The sequence below is a fragment of the Protopterus annectens genome, chromosome 9.part0 (genome assembly GCF_019279795.1).
Source record: "Protopterus annectens isolate FY-2018-M chromosome 9.part0, PAN1.0, whole genome shotgun sequence".
NCBI lineage: Eukaryota > Metazoa > Chordata > Ceratodontiformes > Protopteridae > Protopterus > Protopterus annectens.
Genome location: NC_056743.1, coordinates 72,879,849 through 72,900,330, shown reverse-complemented (window position 1 = coordinate 72,900,330; position 20,482 = coordinate 72,879,849). Strand labels below are relative to the sequence as shown.

At 41.9% G+C, this 20,482-nt stretch overlaps 1 protein-coding gene across 2 annotated transcripts in view; it reads left to right on the top strand.

The window, feature by feature from the left end:
• CRY2 (cryptochrome circadian regulator 2) overlaps nucleotides 1-20,482 on the top strand; it is a 526,322-nt gene that overhangs the window by 66,462 nt on the left and 439,378 nt on the right. For both annotated transcript variants that reach the window (XM_044082571.1, XM_044082570.1), the window contains exon 4: nucleotides 11,537-11,721. In XM_044082571.1, the coding sequence (XP_043938506.1) occupies nucleotides 11,537-11,721 (185 nt within the window). The remainder of the gene's footprint in view (nucleotides 1-11,536; nucleotides 11,722-20,482) is intronic.

Here is a 20,482-nt window from a genome sequence, read left to right as displayed (position 1 = left end):
ATTGATAGCGTATAGACAGCAAGGGAAAGTGAAAGAGAGGAGAATCATAAGTGAAAGGCCTACTCTGGTGACGTTTTTAGTTGGATCTAGAACAGGAGCTGCTGTTTAAAAAAAATGGATCATTAGTAGGGCATATAAAATATTGCATGATAACTATAGGAATCAATCAGAGGAGGTTGGAAATGATTGGGAAGAGAGATTGGAAAGCAATTCACAAGGAAACAATGGGAGGACATGTGTGGCTCCCAAATGTGTAACAAAGTCTAGAAGATTTAGGATTTTTTACTTGGAAGTGTTTGCATTGGTATCTTTATACCCTAAGCAGACTCCAAAGAATTTTCCACAGGTAGATGACAGATGTTGGAGATGTCATGGGGAAGAAGGAGGTAAACGGGCATGTATTTTGGGAGCATAATGAGCTGGTAGATTTTAAAAAGTCCCTAAAGATTGCTCTGTTACAAATATTGTGTGAGCAATTAGGTGCAACTAAGAAAAAAAAATTTAAGCTGGGATACAGGATCTGAATTGTCTAGACATAGTAAGGCCTTGTAAAATTTAATTTTAATGGCTGTCAAAAAATCAGTTACTAGAAAATGGAAAGCAAAGTCTAAACCATCCATGTTTGAGATGGTGAATATTGTAACAGAAATAAAAGAACTGGAAAAGTGATCTTTAGAAAAAAGGTAGGAGTGGCAACTTAAGACAGTGGTGTACCAGGATCTAGTCCAGATGTGGGGTGTGACTCAAAAAGATCTGTTCTCTTTTCAAAACAGGCAGCTGGAAGTATTCTGTTCCAGGCATCCTTTCTGCCATGCTCAGAGAACAGAGTATGTATCCAAGTGTTACTATTCCAGCTAGGATTCAAAGTTTAAACTTCAGAAGCTGTGCCTGACACTTTTGGAAAGACTTTTCTTCTTGGGGTGCTTAATCAACACAGACATCTCGAAGACAAGGCCCTGTCCTACCAGATGATTTTTCTGCAATTCTTCAGGAGGAATGTCACCTTGGCAAGAGAATTCCTAGAAATTCTAGCTCTGATGGCATCCATGATTCTCTGGATACCACTGGCCCATCTCTGCATGAGGGAAATTCAGTGGTATGTAAAAAAAAAAAATGTTGGATTCAGCCCTTACACTCCCTGGAAGACCATTTGCCAGTGCTGGACTTTATCAGATGAGAGTTACAGTTGAGCATCAGTGGACTTCCCTTTTTCCTACCTGTTACATTCTATCTGACTTCACATGAAGAGCTGTGTCAATGGGAGTGCAAGTACAGACCACTTGGGGGCCCAAGAATGCATGGAAACACATCAGTGTCAAGTATATTTTGACTGTGATCCATGCCTTGAAAGTCTTTCACCACTTCTCGACTACGGGTCCTCCTGTTGTGGCTGTGGACAACACCACAGTTATGTAGTACCCCAACAAATAAGAGTTGCTGGTTGGCAGTGATGGCCTGGGAGTTGACTTTACAGCATTCTCTGACTCTTCAAGCATCATAAATCCTGTCAGAGCAAAAAGTTGTGTCAGACAGACTAAGCAGATCTTGGACAAACTCACACGAGTGGCAGCTTAAGGCATTCGTGTTTCAGGATCTAGTCTGCATGTGGGGAATGCCTCAAAAAATCTATTCTCCTCTTTTCAAAGCAGACAGCTTGAGAAAGTCTTTCACAGACATCCTTGCAGCCATGCTGGGAGAGCAGTCACATTCTAATTCCATTGGAAGTGAATGTTTTTGTATATGTTTCCACCCTTTACACTGATTCACAAGGTATTTCTGAAGATTCAAAAAGAAATGTCAAAGATCATTGTGATGGCCCCCTATTGGCCCAGGCAATCTAGGTTTTCCCTTCTAATGGTATTGTCGAAGGGCAATTACCACAGACTTCCTTAGAGTCTGGATTTGCTCACAGAGCTTTAGAGGCATTAGGTGCATCCCAGTTTGCAGCAGCTGACAGCCTGGATTTACTTTTTACTCCATTTAGGTACTTGTTCCATGAGGATGTGCAGCAGATGTTAAAGGAGACCAGAAAACCTGCTACTAGCAAATACTGTGTTTACAAATGGATGAGGTTTTCTAAGTGATGCCTAAATGGGAAGAGAGGGTCCATTGAGGTTAACATCCCTGTGATCTTGAAATATTTGTGTGAGCTACTTCAGGATGGCTTATCATATGCGTCCATTAAAATGCATTTAGCAGCCATCTCTGCTTGTTTGTCTTTCAATCTCCCTTTTTATTCTGTTTTGTTAAAACAGATCTTGAAATGAATATTGCATATGAGACCATCTTAAAAGCAAATTCATTCTTTATGGGATCTCAGCTATGTTCTGGAAAAACTGACCTTGCCACCTTTCGAACTTGCCACTCAGACTGATCTGAAGCTGTTAAGGTGGAAAACGGTTTCTTATTGCTCTGACGTCTACAAGCTCTCATGGTGGAACAAACCTACCTTAATTCCCACAGGTTTAGGGTTGTGTTTATGCACTAATCCTTCTTTCATGTCAAAAGTGGTCTCAGAATTCACTCTGAATCTGTCAATCTCAGTGTGCTCTTCCCAGAACCTAAGAATAAGGAAGAGAGGATACGTCATACCTTGGATTTGAACCAGCAGCTCAGGTACTATGACAGAATGAAACCTTTCAGGAAGGCCAGAAAACTTTTTTTTTATTTCCTACCCCATGAGCAGAGCAAAGAAGGGTCAGCCTGTCCCAGCAAACCATTGCATGTTGGTTGTCCTCAGATATTGCTTGTTTGTTATATCCACCATGGCAATGCAAATCCAGGCAATGTAAAGGCACATTCCACCAGGCCCTTTTCCATTTCAGTGGCATATTGAAAAGGAGTTGACTCTAAGTATTCTTGAGGCAGCAGTTTGGTCCTCTGTCCATACCTTTATGAAGCACTACAAGCTGGATGGCATTTCTAGATCCAGAGCAGGCATCACTAGGACTATTCTCCAGGGGCTCCTGGATCCTTATCCTTCCTATTCCAGGTTGAGCAAGCTTTGGGTATCTAGCCAAATACCAGTAAGACAGTATGTTGTTTGTTGAACATAGTACAGTTGCTAAAGTCCTATTTAGCTGTAACAGTAGATGTTTGTAGAACACACCGTCTTGCTGGCAATTCCAACCCACTATCCCCCTTTTTTGAATGCACAGAGCTTAGTTTTGGATTGCCATTGAGCACTGCTCCACAGCCTTTTTTGGTGGGTGTGGGCATGTGTGTGTGTGTGTATGCGCTCGTGTAAGTGTGTGCGCATGTATTTTGTGGTTTGGAGGTATTCTCAAAGCTTGCGTTTACACCTTCTCTTCCTGCCTACAAAACTGAGAGAGTCCTGTCTGTGTGTCTGTAAGGCAGTCCCTGTACTGCCAGATTGGTTCATCCTATAGGCAGTGGGTGGAACTCTGAGCTTTAGTAGACTGCCAGAGAAGGGTAGCATGGCACTACTTCCTGAATGCCAGAAAGGCAGTGTGTTCTACGAACATCTACTGTTGCAGGTAGTTAGGACTTAAGTGATTGTACTTTGCTAAATGGTACTAATGCTTGAGGGTAAGATGTCCTGCTAGTTATGTCTTAAAAGTGCATAATTAATGTGACTGGCTCACTTAACTTTTTACCATGGATCCTTGTCTGGTGCTGCTAAGTATGTGTGGTGCAGCAGATTGGTTATGCGGACTACAAATATTATTTGGTTTGTTGCAGTATCATGGGAGAGGCTGCTACTTCATTTACAGCTGCTACCTGTGGTGTATGACAGACTGATTTGTGACATGTGCTGTTTATTGGACCAATGATGAGGTCTGTAGATCATTTCTGACCCATTAGAAATTCCAGTAATTTATTTCTAGATTTGCATCTCTACTGGCTTGCTAGCTCCTCTTTGTGAGCTGTGTTAACATAGAATTGTAACCCAGGTGGTTATTGTGGAGTAGATGTGTTTGTCTAGCACAAATCGGAGCTAAAAATGGTACTTAGTATGGGCTGTAACGCAAGTTATTTTGAAACTGAAGTCGAGAAGGATTCAGTCTACTACTAATAGTGAATGCATAGTGGATCTGTAACTGTTATTATCTGATTAAAAATGCTGACTTGGTCAGTCGAATTTTATCCCACACAGGAGGAGTCATCTTTTAAGGATATTTTTATATGGAGATCTGAGAGAGAGATGATAGTAATGTAGACTTGAAGACTTTAATTTTTCCATGACTAGAAATAACAGACTGTACATTCGGGCTGAAGCATTAAATAGGAAGTGGAGACCTACAGTAATGTCCAGTCAACTACCCTATAAACACCCTAAATGGAGATGTTTCTTGGTGTACTAAAGCCTTACAGAAAGCAGTAGAAGTTTTCATGGTGCTTGTGTAAACTGTAAAACATGCAGAATGTAGTAGCAGTTAGTTCATTTACCTTTTTAATCAGCAATGTGCAAAGCCTGAGTTATTTAAGATGGCTGAGTTGGTAAAACTGTGCACAGTAGGAGTTGAGTGTTGACTGAGTTAAAATGTCTGTTTTGCTTCAGAGTCTGTATTCGGGTCGATGCCTCTATGTATTTTTCATACGCTCTATTTCTGTGTGAGCTTTCTTTGGGTGCTCTACTTTCATTGCATGTCCCAGAAACATACTGGTTGATTGACTGCTGTAAACTCTTTATATGTATTGCACTTAACCTCTTTCCCTCTGGCCCTTGTTGATGAAAAGGATTCGGGAATTTTCAGTTAACTTTCCTGATTAAAAAAGCAGGCAAATATTAGCAATAAATACAATTTTGGCTGTGCATTTACCAAAACTGAGAGGCATTCAGCTGCACATTGTTAGTGTTTACCTGTGTATCAGATTGGGATTTGTGTATATTTGGAGGAAGAGAGACTCGAGAGGTAGCGGATGTCACCCAGTTGGTGAGACAGCTGAACAACCTGTTGGGAGATGACATTACTAAACGCAATCTAGTAAGACAGATGCAAATAAAGTATGTCTGTGCATCATCGGATATTGTACTGTTCTTTTATGTCTGGTATTAGTGTGTCACGATTTTGATTTCATTTCTTTTCCTTCATTCCTGCCCCTCCACTCCCTTCATTTTTCACCTTTGCCTAATTTTATACCATATTCATCCCAGAAAATGTATTCATTGTTTCATGCAATATCTTTACTACATGAACATAGATTTCTCTCATCCTGTTCTTGCCATTTATGTTTACTATGAGCTCCTGTCACACCATATAGTTTGGAAGGATTTGAAAGCCTAAACCATTGAAAGCAATAATAGTTGAGCATTCATTCTTACATATGGGTTCAGAACCCATCCTCGGCTCCGACTCGGCCGATTACAAAGCTCGAAGTCTCTAAGTTGGCTCGTGGCAAGGCAGGTATCCCATAATGTACTAGTAACAATCTCCAGATCTTGTTTGCCGCTCTAAGAGTTAAGAAATGTTCTCTTTCTTGGGCATGGCTAAGTTGGAATATTTTTTCTTCAAATATCGATAGTGTTCTTTTTTGACTGTAAACTTAGATTAGTATTAATAGCTTACTGTTGTTAACTTGCGAGTAGTTAGTGTGTTTTTGAAGTTTTTTTGCAAGCTAATTGTTGGCTCTCACTTTCGCAGGCCTTCTTTAGTGGTATCCCTTCGTTTTCTCGTGTGCTAGTTATTATTAATCTTTCTTAGGTCAGTTTTTCTAGTTAGGACCTACTTTTGCCTTTCCTCTTGCTTGTTATCTATCTCCCCTACCCCTCTGTTCAGGACTAGGCCCGTTTAAGTTAGAGGACCTTGTCTTCTCTTCTTATTGTCTGTCTTTGTTTATAGTCGTTGTCATGGTAGTTATGTCTAAGGAAACTAAGACCACAAACCTTCGGGTTTTAAGAAATGCTTAAAATGTTCACAAAAAAATGTCTCTGACTGGCATAGTATTTGTGTGCATTGTTTGGGAGCCATACATCTACAGGAGACATGTACTTTTTGCCATTCTTTTAGTTCCCAGGTTCTCCAGGAAAGGAAGAACAAGCTGATCTTGAAAGGTCTTCTTAAACCTTCCTTTGAGGAGGATTTAGATAGTTCTTCCTCTTCTTACTCCGGATTTCCCTCTTCAAAAAAAGAGAAGGTTAAGTCGGTGAAAAGACATTCTCTTACACCAACTACTAAATCAGGACCTCCAGAGAAAGTTGCCAAAATTGAGAAACCTTCTACCTCTTCAACTCCTCTGCCTTCGGAGCCGGTTGAGGTTATTGATAAGGATCTACTAGTTTGGCCCCAAGTTTTTCTGAGCCTATAGCTGGATCCATACCTCAGAGCCAGTCAAAAGACATATTACCGGTATCCCCGACACTTAGATCTCCAATTTTGCAGATTTTCCCCTACCTTGTCTTCCAGATCCTCCAGGAGTCTTTCTGTGGAGGATGTCGAGAGGGTGGTGCTTAGACTTTTGAAGTCATCGGCGCTAGCAAATTTGTTCTCGGCTCCAACCCAATCAGTTCCGGAGCCGTCTAAGGCCGTGTTACCTGCTTCTGTTCCTCCTCCGAGCCATGCCAGTCTTTTGTAGCCAGATCTATAGGTGGGGTTGTGGAACCATTGGTTCCAGCACCCCAAGTGGCTTTCTCTGAGCCAAGTTCCGCTCCATCACCTTCGGTGCCATCCCTGGTGTCTAGGAGCTGAAGCTCGCCAGTCGGCCCCGAACTTCTGTTCCAAGCCTACCTCTCAGTGCTTTCTACTCTGCTGACCTCTGATCCTACATTTATCTCAGAGCCGATTGCTCCGGAGCTGGGGGTTACTTTCGCTTCCTCGGAACCGGTGGTGTCCTCGGAGCTGGAGAGATCTGCCTTCAAGATAATGAGCGTGCTGTGTAGATCTTCAGCTGTTCACAAGGGTACCCATGCTCTTCCCCCTCAAGCTCCGACATATCTCCCTCTCCCTCTCCCTCTCTCTCTCCAGAATACCCTTCTGAGGAGCCTCCTTGGAAGAGAACTTGCAGGAGGAAGCATGTAGATTCCCCTGATGAGTCCATCACCTCTGACACTGACCTCGAGGAGTCAGAAGGGTCCCCTAGGTCGTCCTCTAATGATATCTCCTTCGTAGATATCCTAGAGATCCTGAAACAGAGAGGCGGCTGGCCCACCGTCACCACTTCTGATGAGGAGTCAGTGTACTTGAAGGTTTTCGGGTCTCAACCTTCAGCCTCTTGGTTGTCTCCAACTTTCAATTAGCTGTTGGATTTGGTGAGTCGAAAGGCGTGGGAAGCTCCTGACACCATAGAACTAGTCCCTAGAAGGCAGAACAAATTCCTTTCAGCTCCCAGGGTAAAAAAGTTTCTGACCAAAGATGTGCCTGTAGATGCCATGGTGGTGGCAGCAGCCACAAAGAAGGAACTAGCAGAGACATCCTCATCTGTCCACCCACCAAACAAAGAGTCTCGAATAATGGACAGATACAGGAACGTGTTTTTTCTTCAGCGGCTTTTACACTCTGATCGCTGAATTACCTCACCAATTTTGCTAAGCTTCAAAAGAGATCTCCTAAAAGAGCTGGGAGATGCTCTCCAAGGTACTTTAACTGAAGGAGTCCCTGAGAAGTTTACTGCTCAGTTGTCCACCTTAAGCTCTATTGTTAATTCCTCCATGAGGCTGATATCTTACGCAGCAGATGGAGTGACCAGGGCAGCGGGTTCAGGAGTTTCCCTTGGGAGACACTCCTGGATGCATTTCTGTATTTTTGCGGAGCCCTTCAAATCTACATTTCCCAGTGCCCCCTTTGACGGTTCCTCTTTGTTTGGAACATAGGTAAAAGACACACTCACCAGATGCGAAGGAAGGGAAGACTCCCTCTGTCATGGGAATACGTTTTTCCGTCCCTTCTAGACCATACCCTAAAGGTCAGAGAGGGAGAAAAATGTGGTTCAAGAAATCTCGGAGATTTTTCCCAGGCTCACAAGGTGATTCCATCTATAGAGGCAGAGGAGGAGGAAATAGTGGTTGACGTCGCCCTAGAGGCAGGGAGGGGATCTGCAAAACCAGGGTGACTAGATTCTTTTTGTGGACGTCCCTATCAGCACTCCTGAAGTGAGGCCCGGCTGCGCTTCTCTGGAGCCAGTCGCGGGTCGCTTATCCTTGTACCCATAAGCCTGGCATGACATCACACAAGACAAGTGGGTACAGAGGATACTCCATACCCTTCTCTTTTCCACCTAATCTAACCAAGAAAATACCAGATGTTCCACCCATTCAAAGGGATCAAGCAACTATAGAAGTCCAAAAAAGTTGCTTCAAAAGAGAGTCATCCAAACCGCCCCCGCAGACCAGATAAGATTCGGAACTTACTCCAGATTCATTTTAGTGCCACAACGATCAGGGGACTGGAGGCCCATCTTGGATCTCAGCAAGTTAAACAAATCAGTGACATTGTAGTCTGTTCTCCCTGTGTTAGGGAAAGACCATTGGATGTGCTCCATAGACCTCCAAGATGCGTACTAACACACAAAAATGGACAGAGCATCAAGGAGTCCTTTACGCTTCCGGCTGGGAACCAGTCATTACCAGTTTCGTGCTCTGCCCTTTGGTCTAACCACAGCCCCCAGGGTGTTCACCAAATGCATGGTGATAGTAACGGCTCACTTGAGACATCTTGGATTCCAAGTGTTTCCGTACCTAGACTACTGGCTCTTGACAGCCACCACCAGGCATCTGCTTCTACAAGCCAGGGATTAAACCATCCAAGTCTGTACTCAGCTAGGCATCACTATAAATTGGGAAAAGTCTGCCTTGTTGCCCTTTCAGTATGTGACTTTTATAGGCACAGAAATAGACAGACACAATCGCAATGATGGTATCACGTTCCTTCAGACAGAGTGCAAAATCTAAGACAACAAATATACAGCCTGCTTCCCAACACAAGGTCAAAGCGAAGACTGCGCTCAAACTACTGGGACCATGGCCTCTACTATAATCCTAGTTCCGTTAGCCAGACTACATATCAGAATTCTACAATGGCTACTCTCTTCCCAGTGGTCCCTTCAGCAACTGCCTCTGTCTCATCCCATTTTAATAATGGAATCTTGCAAAAAGGACCTTCGCTGGTGGATCCAGTCCAATCGACTAACGATAGGGAAGACCATTCATTCCTCGCCAACCCATTGCTACTGTGACTGTGGATGCCTCCCAGATAGGGTGGGGGGGGAGGCATTATCTAGGAAGCATAGTCCAAGGCACATGGCAAGAACACAAGGCTCACTTGCATATCAGTGTTCTAGAGATGAGAGCAGTGCTACTAGCGTTGCAAGCACTTCACGCCTTTCTTCCTCTAGGGACAATAGCAATCCAGTCAGACAATGTCAGTGGTATGGTATATAAACAAACAAGGAGGACCCAGATCCTCCCCCTATGTCGAGAGGCTGTACGTGTTTGGCAGTGGGCGATATCTTCCCAATGCTTTCTAGTTGCAACAATTATCCAGGGGAGAACCAGTATGATAGCCGACAAGCTCAGCAGGGCAATCGTGATGCCTCACGAGTGGTCTCTGAATCAAAGTCGCGGAACAGATTTTCTGCAAATGGGGACAGCCTTGCTGCGATCGGTTTGCCACCCCAATGAACACCAAATGCAGCAGCTATTTCAATCTTACCCCCCCCCCCCCCCGGGGGGAGACGCAGAGAGACGCACTTGTCCACAATTGGCCCTCGGGACTTCTTTATGGTTTTCCTCCCTTTCCGCTAATATCGAAAGTTATCCAGAAAGCAAAGACTTTGGGAAGCCGAATGATTCTCTTCACTCCTTACTGGCCTCATCAGATTTGGTTCCCCTTTCTTGGGCCTCGCCTTCTGGACGATCCATGGACTTTGGACCCAGTACCAGACCTTCTGACACATATGTCAGGCAAGTTCCATCCCTGTCTCCACATGCTCAACTTGACAGCGTGCCTGCTCCACTTCCATCCCTAGTCAGGCTTCATGATTTCTCCCCTGTGGTTACGCATATCCTGACGGCCTCTCCTAAACCTTTTACAAGAAAATTATAGGCTAGCAAATGGAAAAGATTTTCCCTTTGGGCACAAGCTAGGAACATAGATAAATACACAGCCTCCATTCCTTTAGTATTAGAATTTCTAACCAAACTTTTTCATCAGGGATCAGCTGCTGCTACAGTCAAAGTTCAATTAGCAGCTATCTCCAATTTTCATTTGGGACAACATGAACCTAATCTTATGGCTCACAGATTGTGTAAATAATTTTTAAAAGGCACTACCTTACTACGACCTCCTTTTCAAGAACCTACATCTCCCTGTGATTTAAATTTTGTTCTCTCAAAACTTACCTCACCTCCTTTTGATCCTTCACATACATGTGATTTAAAGTTCCTCTCATGGAAGACCATTTCTCTGGAGCCATTACATCCGCCAGAAGAGTGTCAGAGCTGCAAGCACTGTCAGTCAAACATCTATACTTGATATTCCATAAAGACAGATTTTCCCTTGGCACTAACCCTTCCTTCGTCCCCAAGATTTGTTCACAGTCAAATATTAATCAAACTATTGAACTGCCAGTCTTTTTTTCCAAATCATACAAACAAAGCGGAATATAAGTTTCATCAACTTGGTGTACACAGACAGTTATGGTTCTATCTACATAGAACCAAAGAGTTCAGGAGATCAGACCAATTATTTCTATCTTGTTTGGAGCCGAGAAAAGGAATGCCACTTTCCAAAAAAACGTTATCAAACTGGATTTCAAATTGTATATCTTTTATTTACTCTTCCAATGGAAAAGAACTTCCATTTAAAATTAAAGCTCATTCCACCAGATCTATATCCACATCTGACACTTTTCAGGCCAGAATTCCAAAGGGACAGTATATGTGCAGCAGCAACTTGGGCTACCCCTCATACCTTTATTACTCGTTACAAATTGGACTTGGCCTCCAGGGGTAGAGCCTCCTTTGGTTCCACGGTTCTTAGGAGTATATTCCCATGAGCCACCCGAGAAAAAGGTGCTAGGGATGCTGTCCCATATGTAAGAATGAAGGCGAGATAGGACTACAGAACATAAAGAAGTTATGTACTCACCATAACGTTCCATGTTTGTAGTCCATCTCGCCCTTCATTCTTACAAACACCACCCACTTACCCCCATTCATGTATCTTTGGAGGATCTGGGGACAAGATATGTCTATCTTCCTTAGAGTTGGAGACCTTTCATCTTTTGTTTTTCCTTGTGGAAATATTTATATCACTATTATATACAACAGCAAACAAGATCTGGGCATTATGGGCCTTGCCAAGAGCCAACTTAGGGACTTCGAGCTTTGTAATCGGCCAAGTCATATGTAAGAATGTAGGGCGAGATGGACTACAAACTTGGAACGTTGTGGTGAGTACGTAACTTTTTTTTTTATGCCTGCTTGGAAAGACCGTAGAAGTTGCTCTGAATTGAGAGATTAGTCAAAATAGCTGAATCGTGACTGTTGCTTGGTAGCATGTTTTTTCCAAGTACTGTAAATGTTTGTGTGTCCTGTGTGTGTTCTTTTTTTTTCTGAGTTTCTGTTTTGTCTTCGTAGAATAATAGAGTTAAATGGAAACTCTCCTCCTCTTACGTATAAACGTTTTCAGACCATCATAAGCAAGATGGCGCTACCAAAAAAGCCAGTAGAAACAGTGACACCAGAGCAGATGGAAAGATGTAGGACAAATATTTCTGAGAACCATAATGAGAAGTATGGGGTGCCATCTCTTGAGGAACTAGGTAATTATTCTTTATTTCTTTGATTCTTAACATATTTGTAGTGTATTTGAGCAAATACTTAATTTGCAATAGCTGACCTGTAGATCAGAACATTTTGAAGTGTGATGTTTTATGAGTTACTGTAAGTGTAGTCCTTTTAGTGTTCGCTTGGGAATACTTGATGTATTATAACTAACATTTGCTTCTTACATTGAACCTTTCAGCATGAATGTAAATGCACAAAAAGACCATTTCCAAAACTTGATTTACAAATCATTTTCTGAAATCCTTGCAAATTCCATATGCAGTTTTGTGAATATGTTGTAACGGAGTGTAATATCTGTCCTATTCATTGTACTGTGCTGAGAGTAAGACAGTCTTGCTGCTTTAATTTTTAAGCCTGTGTTTGTTTTGTAAGTTCAGAAGAAGCATTTGTAATTTAGAAAATAAAAGAAAGAAATCAAACAAATCAAAGACTTTTTGTCAAAAGTCGTTTGAACACATCTTTGTATAAATACAAAGTATTTTAATTTGCCTAACTTGTCGTAGGAATATCAATATCGATATAAAAAATCTAAGACAAATATAGATTAAAAAGTGAATAAAGCAAAAATAGTGTTTGGAAACTCACAAATACAGTAAATTGTCAGTAAATTGTCAGTTAACCGGAACTCAAGCAACCAGAAAAAAAAAATCTAAGACATACAGTACGATTTTAATGTGTTGCACTTTCTGTCCCCCCCCCCCCCCAGCAGAAACATTATGATTTTAGAGTTTTAAAAAGGAAGATAGGAAAACATTCCCTCTCTCCCCAACCTAAGAACAAGACAAACTAAGCAAATAGTATAGGGTATGGTATTAGTTAGGCCAATTTTTAATAGCAACTCTCAAGCAACCAGAAACTACAGATGTTCTTCGTGTTTCACTGTTGCAGTCATTTCATTTGGGTAATCTGCTGGCAGGTTGCTGTCAGTCGGCCGGAATATCAAAGTCTTGGGTCCTGCGTCGGTTGCTGTCTCCTCTTCCATGACATCAGGTTGTCAGGAGTATAAAACAGGAGGCCGACGCCATTTTCTTTAATCTTTCTTGCTGTGCGGTGCCCGAAGCAGAAGCAGTTCGCAAGTGCCAGTCGGCCAACTCCTGAAATTTTTGAAATAGAGTTTCAGAACCGAAGTCTTCAATTAAAGCCAATTACCCCGTTGGGGAAACTTTTTTTCTTGCTCCATACCGATGTCAGTACAAGTTAGTAATTGCATTACTTGTGGGAAGCAAATACCTCATAAGGATTTTCATTTGTACTGTATTCCTTGCCTAGGCCCAGATCATAACGTGCCTTGCTGTCGGTTTTGTGCTAGATTTAACCAATGCACTATTAAGCGTCTGTATATCTTTGCTTCAAAATATTTTGGAAACGGATTTAACTACTCTGAAATGTCGTTGGATAGCAATCTGACTACCGGAGTTCACAAAAAATGCAAAGAAAAGGACAGAGACAGACCATCGAGGTCCAAAACTGACGACAAAGCTTCCCCTAAGCCAGTCGCCGGTACCCAGTGAGGCACATTTGCAGCCCCTGATACCCGCTACTTTCGAGTCGCAGGCCTCTACCGAGACCCATGTGGAGTCCAGCACGCCATGAGATTCTCAAAGTATTGTACCCACAGATGTCTCTCCCTTGGATGGGTCCGGAGCCGCTGAGCAGGCACCGGCTTCTGAGGGTGTCTTCAGGCCACAGCATTTCTATATAAAACTGAAGCCAGCTTCAAAAACAAAGACAAAGCAACTTCTAAGGCTGAAAAACCAACGCATGAGCCACATGCTCAGGCCTCTGCCAAAAATCAGATGATCAAAATGGCTGAAGACCTGATTACCTTGATCAGGGGTCCCCCCCCCCCCCCCGATAAGAGGCCTAGACAAGACACTGATTCTGAATCTTCAGATCAGGTTTCAATTTCTTCTGATTCCTCTTCTGTTCAGGAATTTTCTATACCACCCTATGAGGATTCAGATGCAGATGAATCCATCCCATCTGCATCTCCTCCTGAAGATTATTCCGTTGGAGAAACCTTGCATACTTTGAGGGAACTTTTTCATTGGGAGAGTCAAGATTTCTCAGAATCAAAAAAGAGGCTTAGGGATTTCCTTCTTCTCCCTCAGCATAGGCCTTTAGCCGTACCTCCTGTATTAGACATTGCTGATATGTTTTCGGAATCGAGCATTACTTCAGATTCCTTACCTCCGGCTCCTAGCAAGCCAGACAGATATTACAGGGTTCCTGACTCACAGCCAAAGGAACCTCAATGGCAACGGGTTCCGGCTTTTCCATTAAGAGGCACACCTGGGTGCACTTGTGTGATTTTTTTCAAAGCCCTTCAAGTATTTGTTTATTAGTGCCTGTTTTGACGGTACGTTATTTGGCCCTAAAGGTAAGGACAGTTTATCCATGTTTGAAAAAGATGGGAAAACCCTGTTTGTCGTGGGTGTACATTTTTCCATGCCTCAAAGATCCTTCTCCAGGAATCAATGAGGCACTGGGAAAATGTGGTTCAAAAAGTCCCAGGGTCCTTTCGAGGACACGTGGAGGAGGTTCCCAGAGGGATGGGGGGGGGGACTCCAGTGGTAGATGCCACCCTTGTGGCAGAGGTGGCCTGCAAAAGCAAGGGTCCAGAGATTCCTTTTTCGACAGACCCTTCCAGCGCTTCTGAAAGGAGGCCTGATTGTCCCTATTTGGAGGCAATCCGGAGTTGGTTATCCCTGCACCAGGGAGCCTGGCTAGCGATAACAGATACATGGATGCAGTGAATAATTTCCAGAGGTTATATAATACCCTTTTCTCCTCCAGTCTTAATAAAAATCCTAGATATTCCACCCAGTGAGAGGAAACGAGCAGTACTTCAAATACAAAAGCTGCTAGGAAGGAATTATCCAAGAGGTCCCAAAAGACCAGATAGAATCCAGCACTTTATTCATGGTCCTTTTTAATGCGAAAGAAAATGGGAAAGTGGACCAGTTTTGGATCTCAGCAACCTGAACAAAGCAGTTCAATGCACCAAGTTTCAGATGGTCAAGGGTTTAGTCCATTCTCCCATCTGGACAGGGATGACTGGATGTGCTCAACAGACCTTTAGGATGCCAACTATCACATAAAGAAGAGCAGATGGTCCAGAAGGTATTTATACTTCTGGCTGGGAGCCAGTCATTACCAGTTCAGACCTCTACCCTTTGGTCTCACCACAGCCCCCAGGGTGTTCACCAAATGTATGGCAGTAGTAACGGCTCACTTAAGAATGCAAGGATTCCAGTTGTTTCCATATTTAGATGACTGACTCATAACCGCTAAGTCAGGCATCAAGTAATAGAGGCAAGATATCAGGCTCTTCAGACATGCTCCTTTCTGGGGATAACCATAAACTACAAAAAGTCTTAACTGGAACTTACTCGGAAGTTGGAGTTTATAGGACTATTGTTCATCTCAAAGTTAATGATTGCTTCAATGCCTCCTAAGAGTTCAAATATAATGAGCACAGGTCAGGAGAATAATCTGTAGCACCAAAATTTCTGTCTGTTTGGTTCTTCAGGCTGAACGATCGATAGCAGAGGCAATAACTCTCTCTAGTACCGTTAGCCAGGTTTTATATGAGAATTCTACAATGGATACTAGCCATGCAGTGGTTCGTAGGTTGGTACTAAGCTATTGGCCCTAGGGCCTATACAAGCCTAGCCATAACAATTCCCTGGATATTTCTTCTCACAATATTTACTTACCTGAACCCCTGTCTAGCAGGGCGACTGACGTGATCCCCGGGGTGAATTTCCTATCTCCCATCCAGTCGTCAAGATTCCTTTTGAAGAAGGCCAAGGAGGCGCTCTGCTTGACATGTATGGGCAGTCTATTCCAGAGTATGGCGAGTCTCTGGGTTAGGAACCTATCCCTCCAGCATGTTTTGTTCATTGTGATGACAAGGTTTAGATCCCTGGAGTGTGTGGCTCTGAGGGATTGGGATTTCTTTAAGTGGAGCATGTCCAACAGCTCAGGGTTTGACATGGCCTTGTATGTTAAGCAGAGATCACTTCTGAGTAGACGATATGCCACAGAGTGTAGCTGGAGTTTTTTTTAGATGGTCATCCTAGGGCATCTACTTTACGCCTGTGATTCTTTTAGTGAGGTATTTCTGCAGCCTTTCCTGCTGTTGCAGATGTCTTGTGAGGTACATACCAAACGGGGCGTTGTACTCTATAATGGGTCTAATGAGGGTTAGTACAGTGGGACAATGACCTCCTTTTTTCTGGATGAAAAGCCCTTAGTGATGAGGTGTGCCACACAGAAGGATTTCCTGACTGCTGTGGTGATGTGGTTATCGAAGTTGAGACCACTGTCCTCCTTTGTCCCTAAGTCTGTCATCACACTTTCGGTATTTAGTGTATTGCCACTTATGTGGTAATTCATGGGTACATGGTTTTTCCCAAAGAGGATAACTATACATTTCTTGGCATTAAGCTTGAGCCCATGGCTCTGGCACCAAGCATCTGCTTCTGTAAGGCCCTTTTGTAGAATATCCACATCATTTGGGGATTCAGTAATGGCTCCCAGTTTGCAGTCATCTGCGAACTTTGTTAGCCAGAGTCCCTTAGTGTCCATACTTTATCAACCTATGTCAACCCTAATGTGCATTACTCAGATGTGCAAGAAACATTTCAAATGGTGGATTCAATCAGAACAGGTTCTGCAAGGCCGTCCGTTAATTCCCTGTCAGCCAAAGGCCATAGTGACCACAAACGCTTCCCAGTTAGGGTGGGAGGGCATTACCTCAGGAAAACAGTCTGACACTTGGTCCCCTGAAAATGCCAATTTGCATATTGGTGTCCTAGAGATGAGAGTGGTGCTCTTAGCGTTGCAGGCCTTTCAAGAAACATGTCATTAGTTTGGTACATCAGCAAGCAAGGAGGGACCAAATCTTACCCGTTTTTGACTCAGTGTGGCAATGGGGGATCTCATCCAACCACTTTCTCATTAGAATGCACATTCCAGAGAAGGTACAGTTCAGCAGACAAGCTGAGCAGGTGTATTCTTCTACCTCATGAATGGTCTCTGAACAAAGATGTTGCAGATGTGATATTTCATCAGTGGGGCCATGCTTGCTGCGATCTTTTCGCTTTTCCTCTAAAGAACAAGTGCAGTAGTTACTTTGCCCTGATTCCCCCTCAGGGGGAGTCCCCGAGAGATTCTGTACTTCAAGATTGGCTCCCCCTGGCCTTCTTTATGCCACCCCACCAGTCTTGCTAATTTCCAAATTTCTGCAGAAAGCTGCCATTTGAAGACAAAATGATCTTCATTGCACCTTTTTGGCCTTGACAGATTTGGTTCTCCTTCCTTTGGCCTCACTTACTTTACCAACAGTGGATTCTGGATCCTCCTCCAGACATCCTGTCTCGTCCGACAGGCATGATTCATACAGACGTACTGAACCTCAGGCTGACCGCCCGGCTTTTCCAATTCCATTAATAGCCAGACACACTATGTTCACCTCTCCAGTCCGTCACATACTTTTATCTTCACATAAATCCTCAGCGCACAAACTCTACTCCAGTAAATGGAGAATGTTTGCTTACTGGGCCCACAAGAATAATATTGCTCCATTTTCAGTCCCTTTGCATAGTATCTTTGAGTTCTTAGCTAGACTTTTTAGAGGTGGAGCTAGCTCATCCACAGTGAAGTTCCAGCTAGCAGTGATCTCAAATTTTCACACAGGATTTGAAGGTGTTTTTGTTGCCTCCCGTAGACTATGCATAACCTAGTTTGCGAGGTACTCTTCTTCTAAGTCCCCATTTTGGAGATCCACATCATGGGATCTTAATCTGGTTTTGCAGCAGCTTCTCACTCTACCTTTGGCAGCTAAATGTGAACTATAGTATCTCTCCTGGAAAACAATTTTTGTAATAGCCATTACTTCTGTACGAAGAATTTGAGATTCAGGCCTTGTCTTCATAACCGCCTTGTTTGATATTTCACAAAGACAGGGTCACTTTAAGAACTAATGCTTCCTTTCTCCCTAAAGTGGTTTTGGAGTCTAATGTTAAATCAATCTATCAATTTGCTGGTTTTCTTCCCCCAGATTTTCTGACAAAAGTGAATACACATTGCATTTATTAGATGTCCACAGGCAGTTACGTTTTTACCTGCACAGAACAGAAAGTATCAGACCGATCAGTTATTTGTATTTTTTTCAGACATAAAACTAGGAAAACCTGTTGCTGAAATTACACTAACGTGATGGCTTATGGATTGTATTTCTTATATATATATATATATATATAGATATATATATATATATATATATATATATATATATATATATATATATATATATATATATATATATATATATATATATACAACAAATTGGGCATTACCTTATCAAAACTGTTATGAGCTCATTCCATTAGAGCCATAGCTACTTCATCACTCTTCCAATCTAGAGCTTCTTTGGACAGCATTTTTGCTGCAGCTACTTGATCTACTCCCCACACAGTGGTCTCCAGGGGTAAGAGCATCATTTGGTTAAATGGTGGTCAGGAATGTCCCACCTTGAGTCCATCCGGGGATGTAGGTAGCTGGGGACTCTTTCCCACATGTTGAGGACAGAATGAAAATTGACAACATCAGATAAGGAAGTTATGTACTCACTATAACGTTACAGCTAAGTTGTCCATTTTCATTCTTCCTTAACTCCCCTGTCATCAACCCCCTGTCCTGAAGTCTCCTGGAAGAGTGAGTGTTTTTTCTGATTAAGCCACTTCCTTGGAACATAACTTCAGACATAGTCTCGTCTGTCTGTTTTTTCAGTACTACTTTCTGCTGTTAACAAACAAGATCTGAGGTATGTCGGGTTGGTGCATTGTGGGTAAGGGAGTAGCTCGAGAGTTTTCTGGTTGTCATGAGCTTTTGCAATGGCCAAGTCAGATCTGAGGGATCAGATCCAAACCCATATGTTGAGGAAGAATGAAAATAAGCAACACAGGTGGAATGTTATGCTGAATACATAACTTCTTTTTTTTCCCTTTCACTTCTGTGATGTCAGAAATGATTGATAATGCAGAGCTTGCTATTCTAACAACCATCTAAGTGTACAAGAAAAATATTTAAATCGGTGTCTTTATCTTTTTATCATTTCTGATTCTTGAGCTAAGAGGTTGAGAGGGAAGTTGCAGTAGATTGCACTGTGTGGTTCTGACAGGACTGAGGTGAGCACCTTTCTGGGCAGTTAAATGAAATGTATTTATTCTCTTGATCTCAAGCAGATACCTGAGGTGCACAGCCACATAAGTTTTTATAGTGTGTGTGTGTGTGTGTGTGTGTGTGTGTGTGTGTGTGTGTGTGCGCGCACACGTGCTTGAGCACAGAAGGTTTAGTTTTCAACTATAGGTAAACACAAGAGGCCAGCATAAACAGTCAAATACTTTTATTTCTTAGAAGATAAACACAAAACAAAAATACGTTAAATTTCAAACCGGTTTCGGCTTGGCAGCCTTCTTCAGTGAAACTGGCATATAATTTAATTAGTAAACTCATGAATATTTATACATGTCACCAACCAATGACTAACAATGGTATGGTCCAGCCCCATAGTTAATGTTAAAGTATATGACAAAATACAGGTTCACCAATTCAACATAAATTAATATATAAATAATATGAAAAATATTTATTACCACATAATAACTAAGGTATAAGTTACATTTATATACAGATAGGCAGATAATATTAAACTGATTAAATCAAATTACACAATAGTTTGTTTCTCCAAGAAAAAGTACTTAAATAATATGCTTACGCATAAAGTAAAAAAATAAAGTAAAAAAAGAAAATAGTTGAACAATTATTTTGGCAAAATAACTCCAAAAGATTATTAGCGATATATACAAAATAGTATGTAACATAATTATTAAATTACCATTTATGAATATGTTAAGGCAAGAATATGTAAATATGCTATAAAAACTCGGTATGTGCATATTTATGCATAAACAAATTATATACAACAATATTCACTGAAGTATCCGTTACGTAGGTATGAGTCAGAGGTAAATAATCAAACATACATTATAAGGATATATTCATCATATAATCCTTTGACATCCATAGTATAAGTAATATCATTGTTGTTGACCATATATATAAAACTTTTTTTGTTGACCATATATATAAAAAAAGCACAAAATAATTACTATAGTCTCATAAAAAAATGAATGTCATATGAAAAAACCCTTGACATGATGTTAATCTTGTAAGAGCAACAAGTTTAAAAGGTATGCACCATGGTAACATCGAATTGCGCAGCATGCACTAATAGTGCAACGTGTTGGGTAATATTCTAACACTCTAAACTCGTTTAACCTGGATGAATCCATCCTTAATCATTTATTTTCGGTGTGTACCAGGGTGTTAGGTTCTATAGATGGTCATTAAGTCCTGGGGGAAAGAGTGCCCCTAAATGAATAATCCAATATTTTTCTTTGTGGTTAAGGATACTGTGCCAACCTTGTATATTGCTCCTGTCTCCAGTGATTTTGTCAATAACAATGAACATAAATTTGGCTTTTGGATGTTTAATGTTGTGTCTGTATAAGGTGTTGGCATCCTTTCTGTTTTTAATATCAATCCTATGTTCACCCATCTTAATTCTTAGTGAACGTGATGTTTGCCCAACATAAAATGCCGAGCATTGACATGTGGCCAGATATACAACCCAAGTGCTTGAACAGTTATCAAAGACGCTAAGAT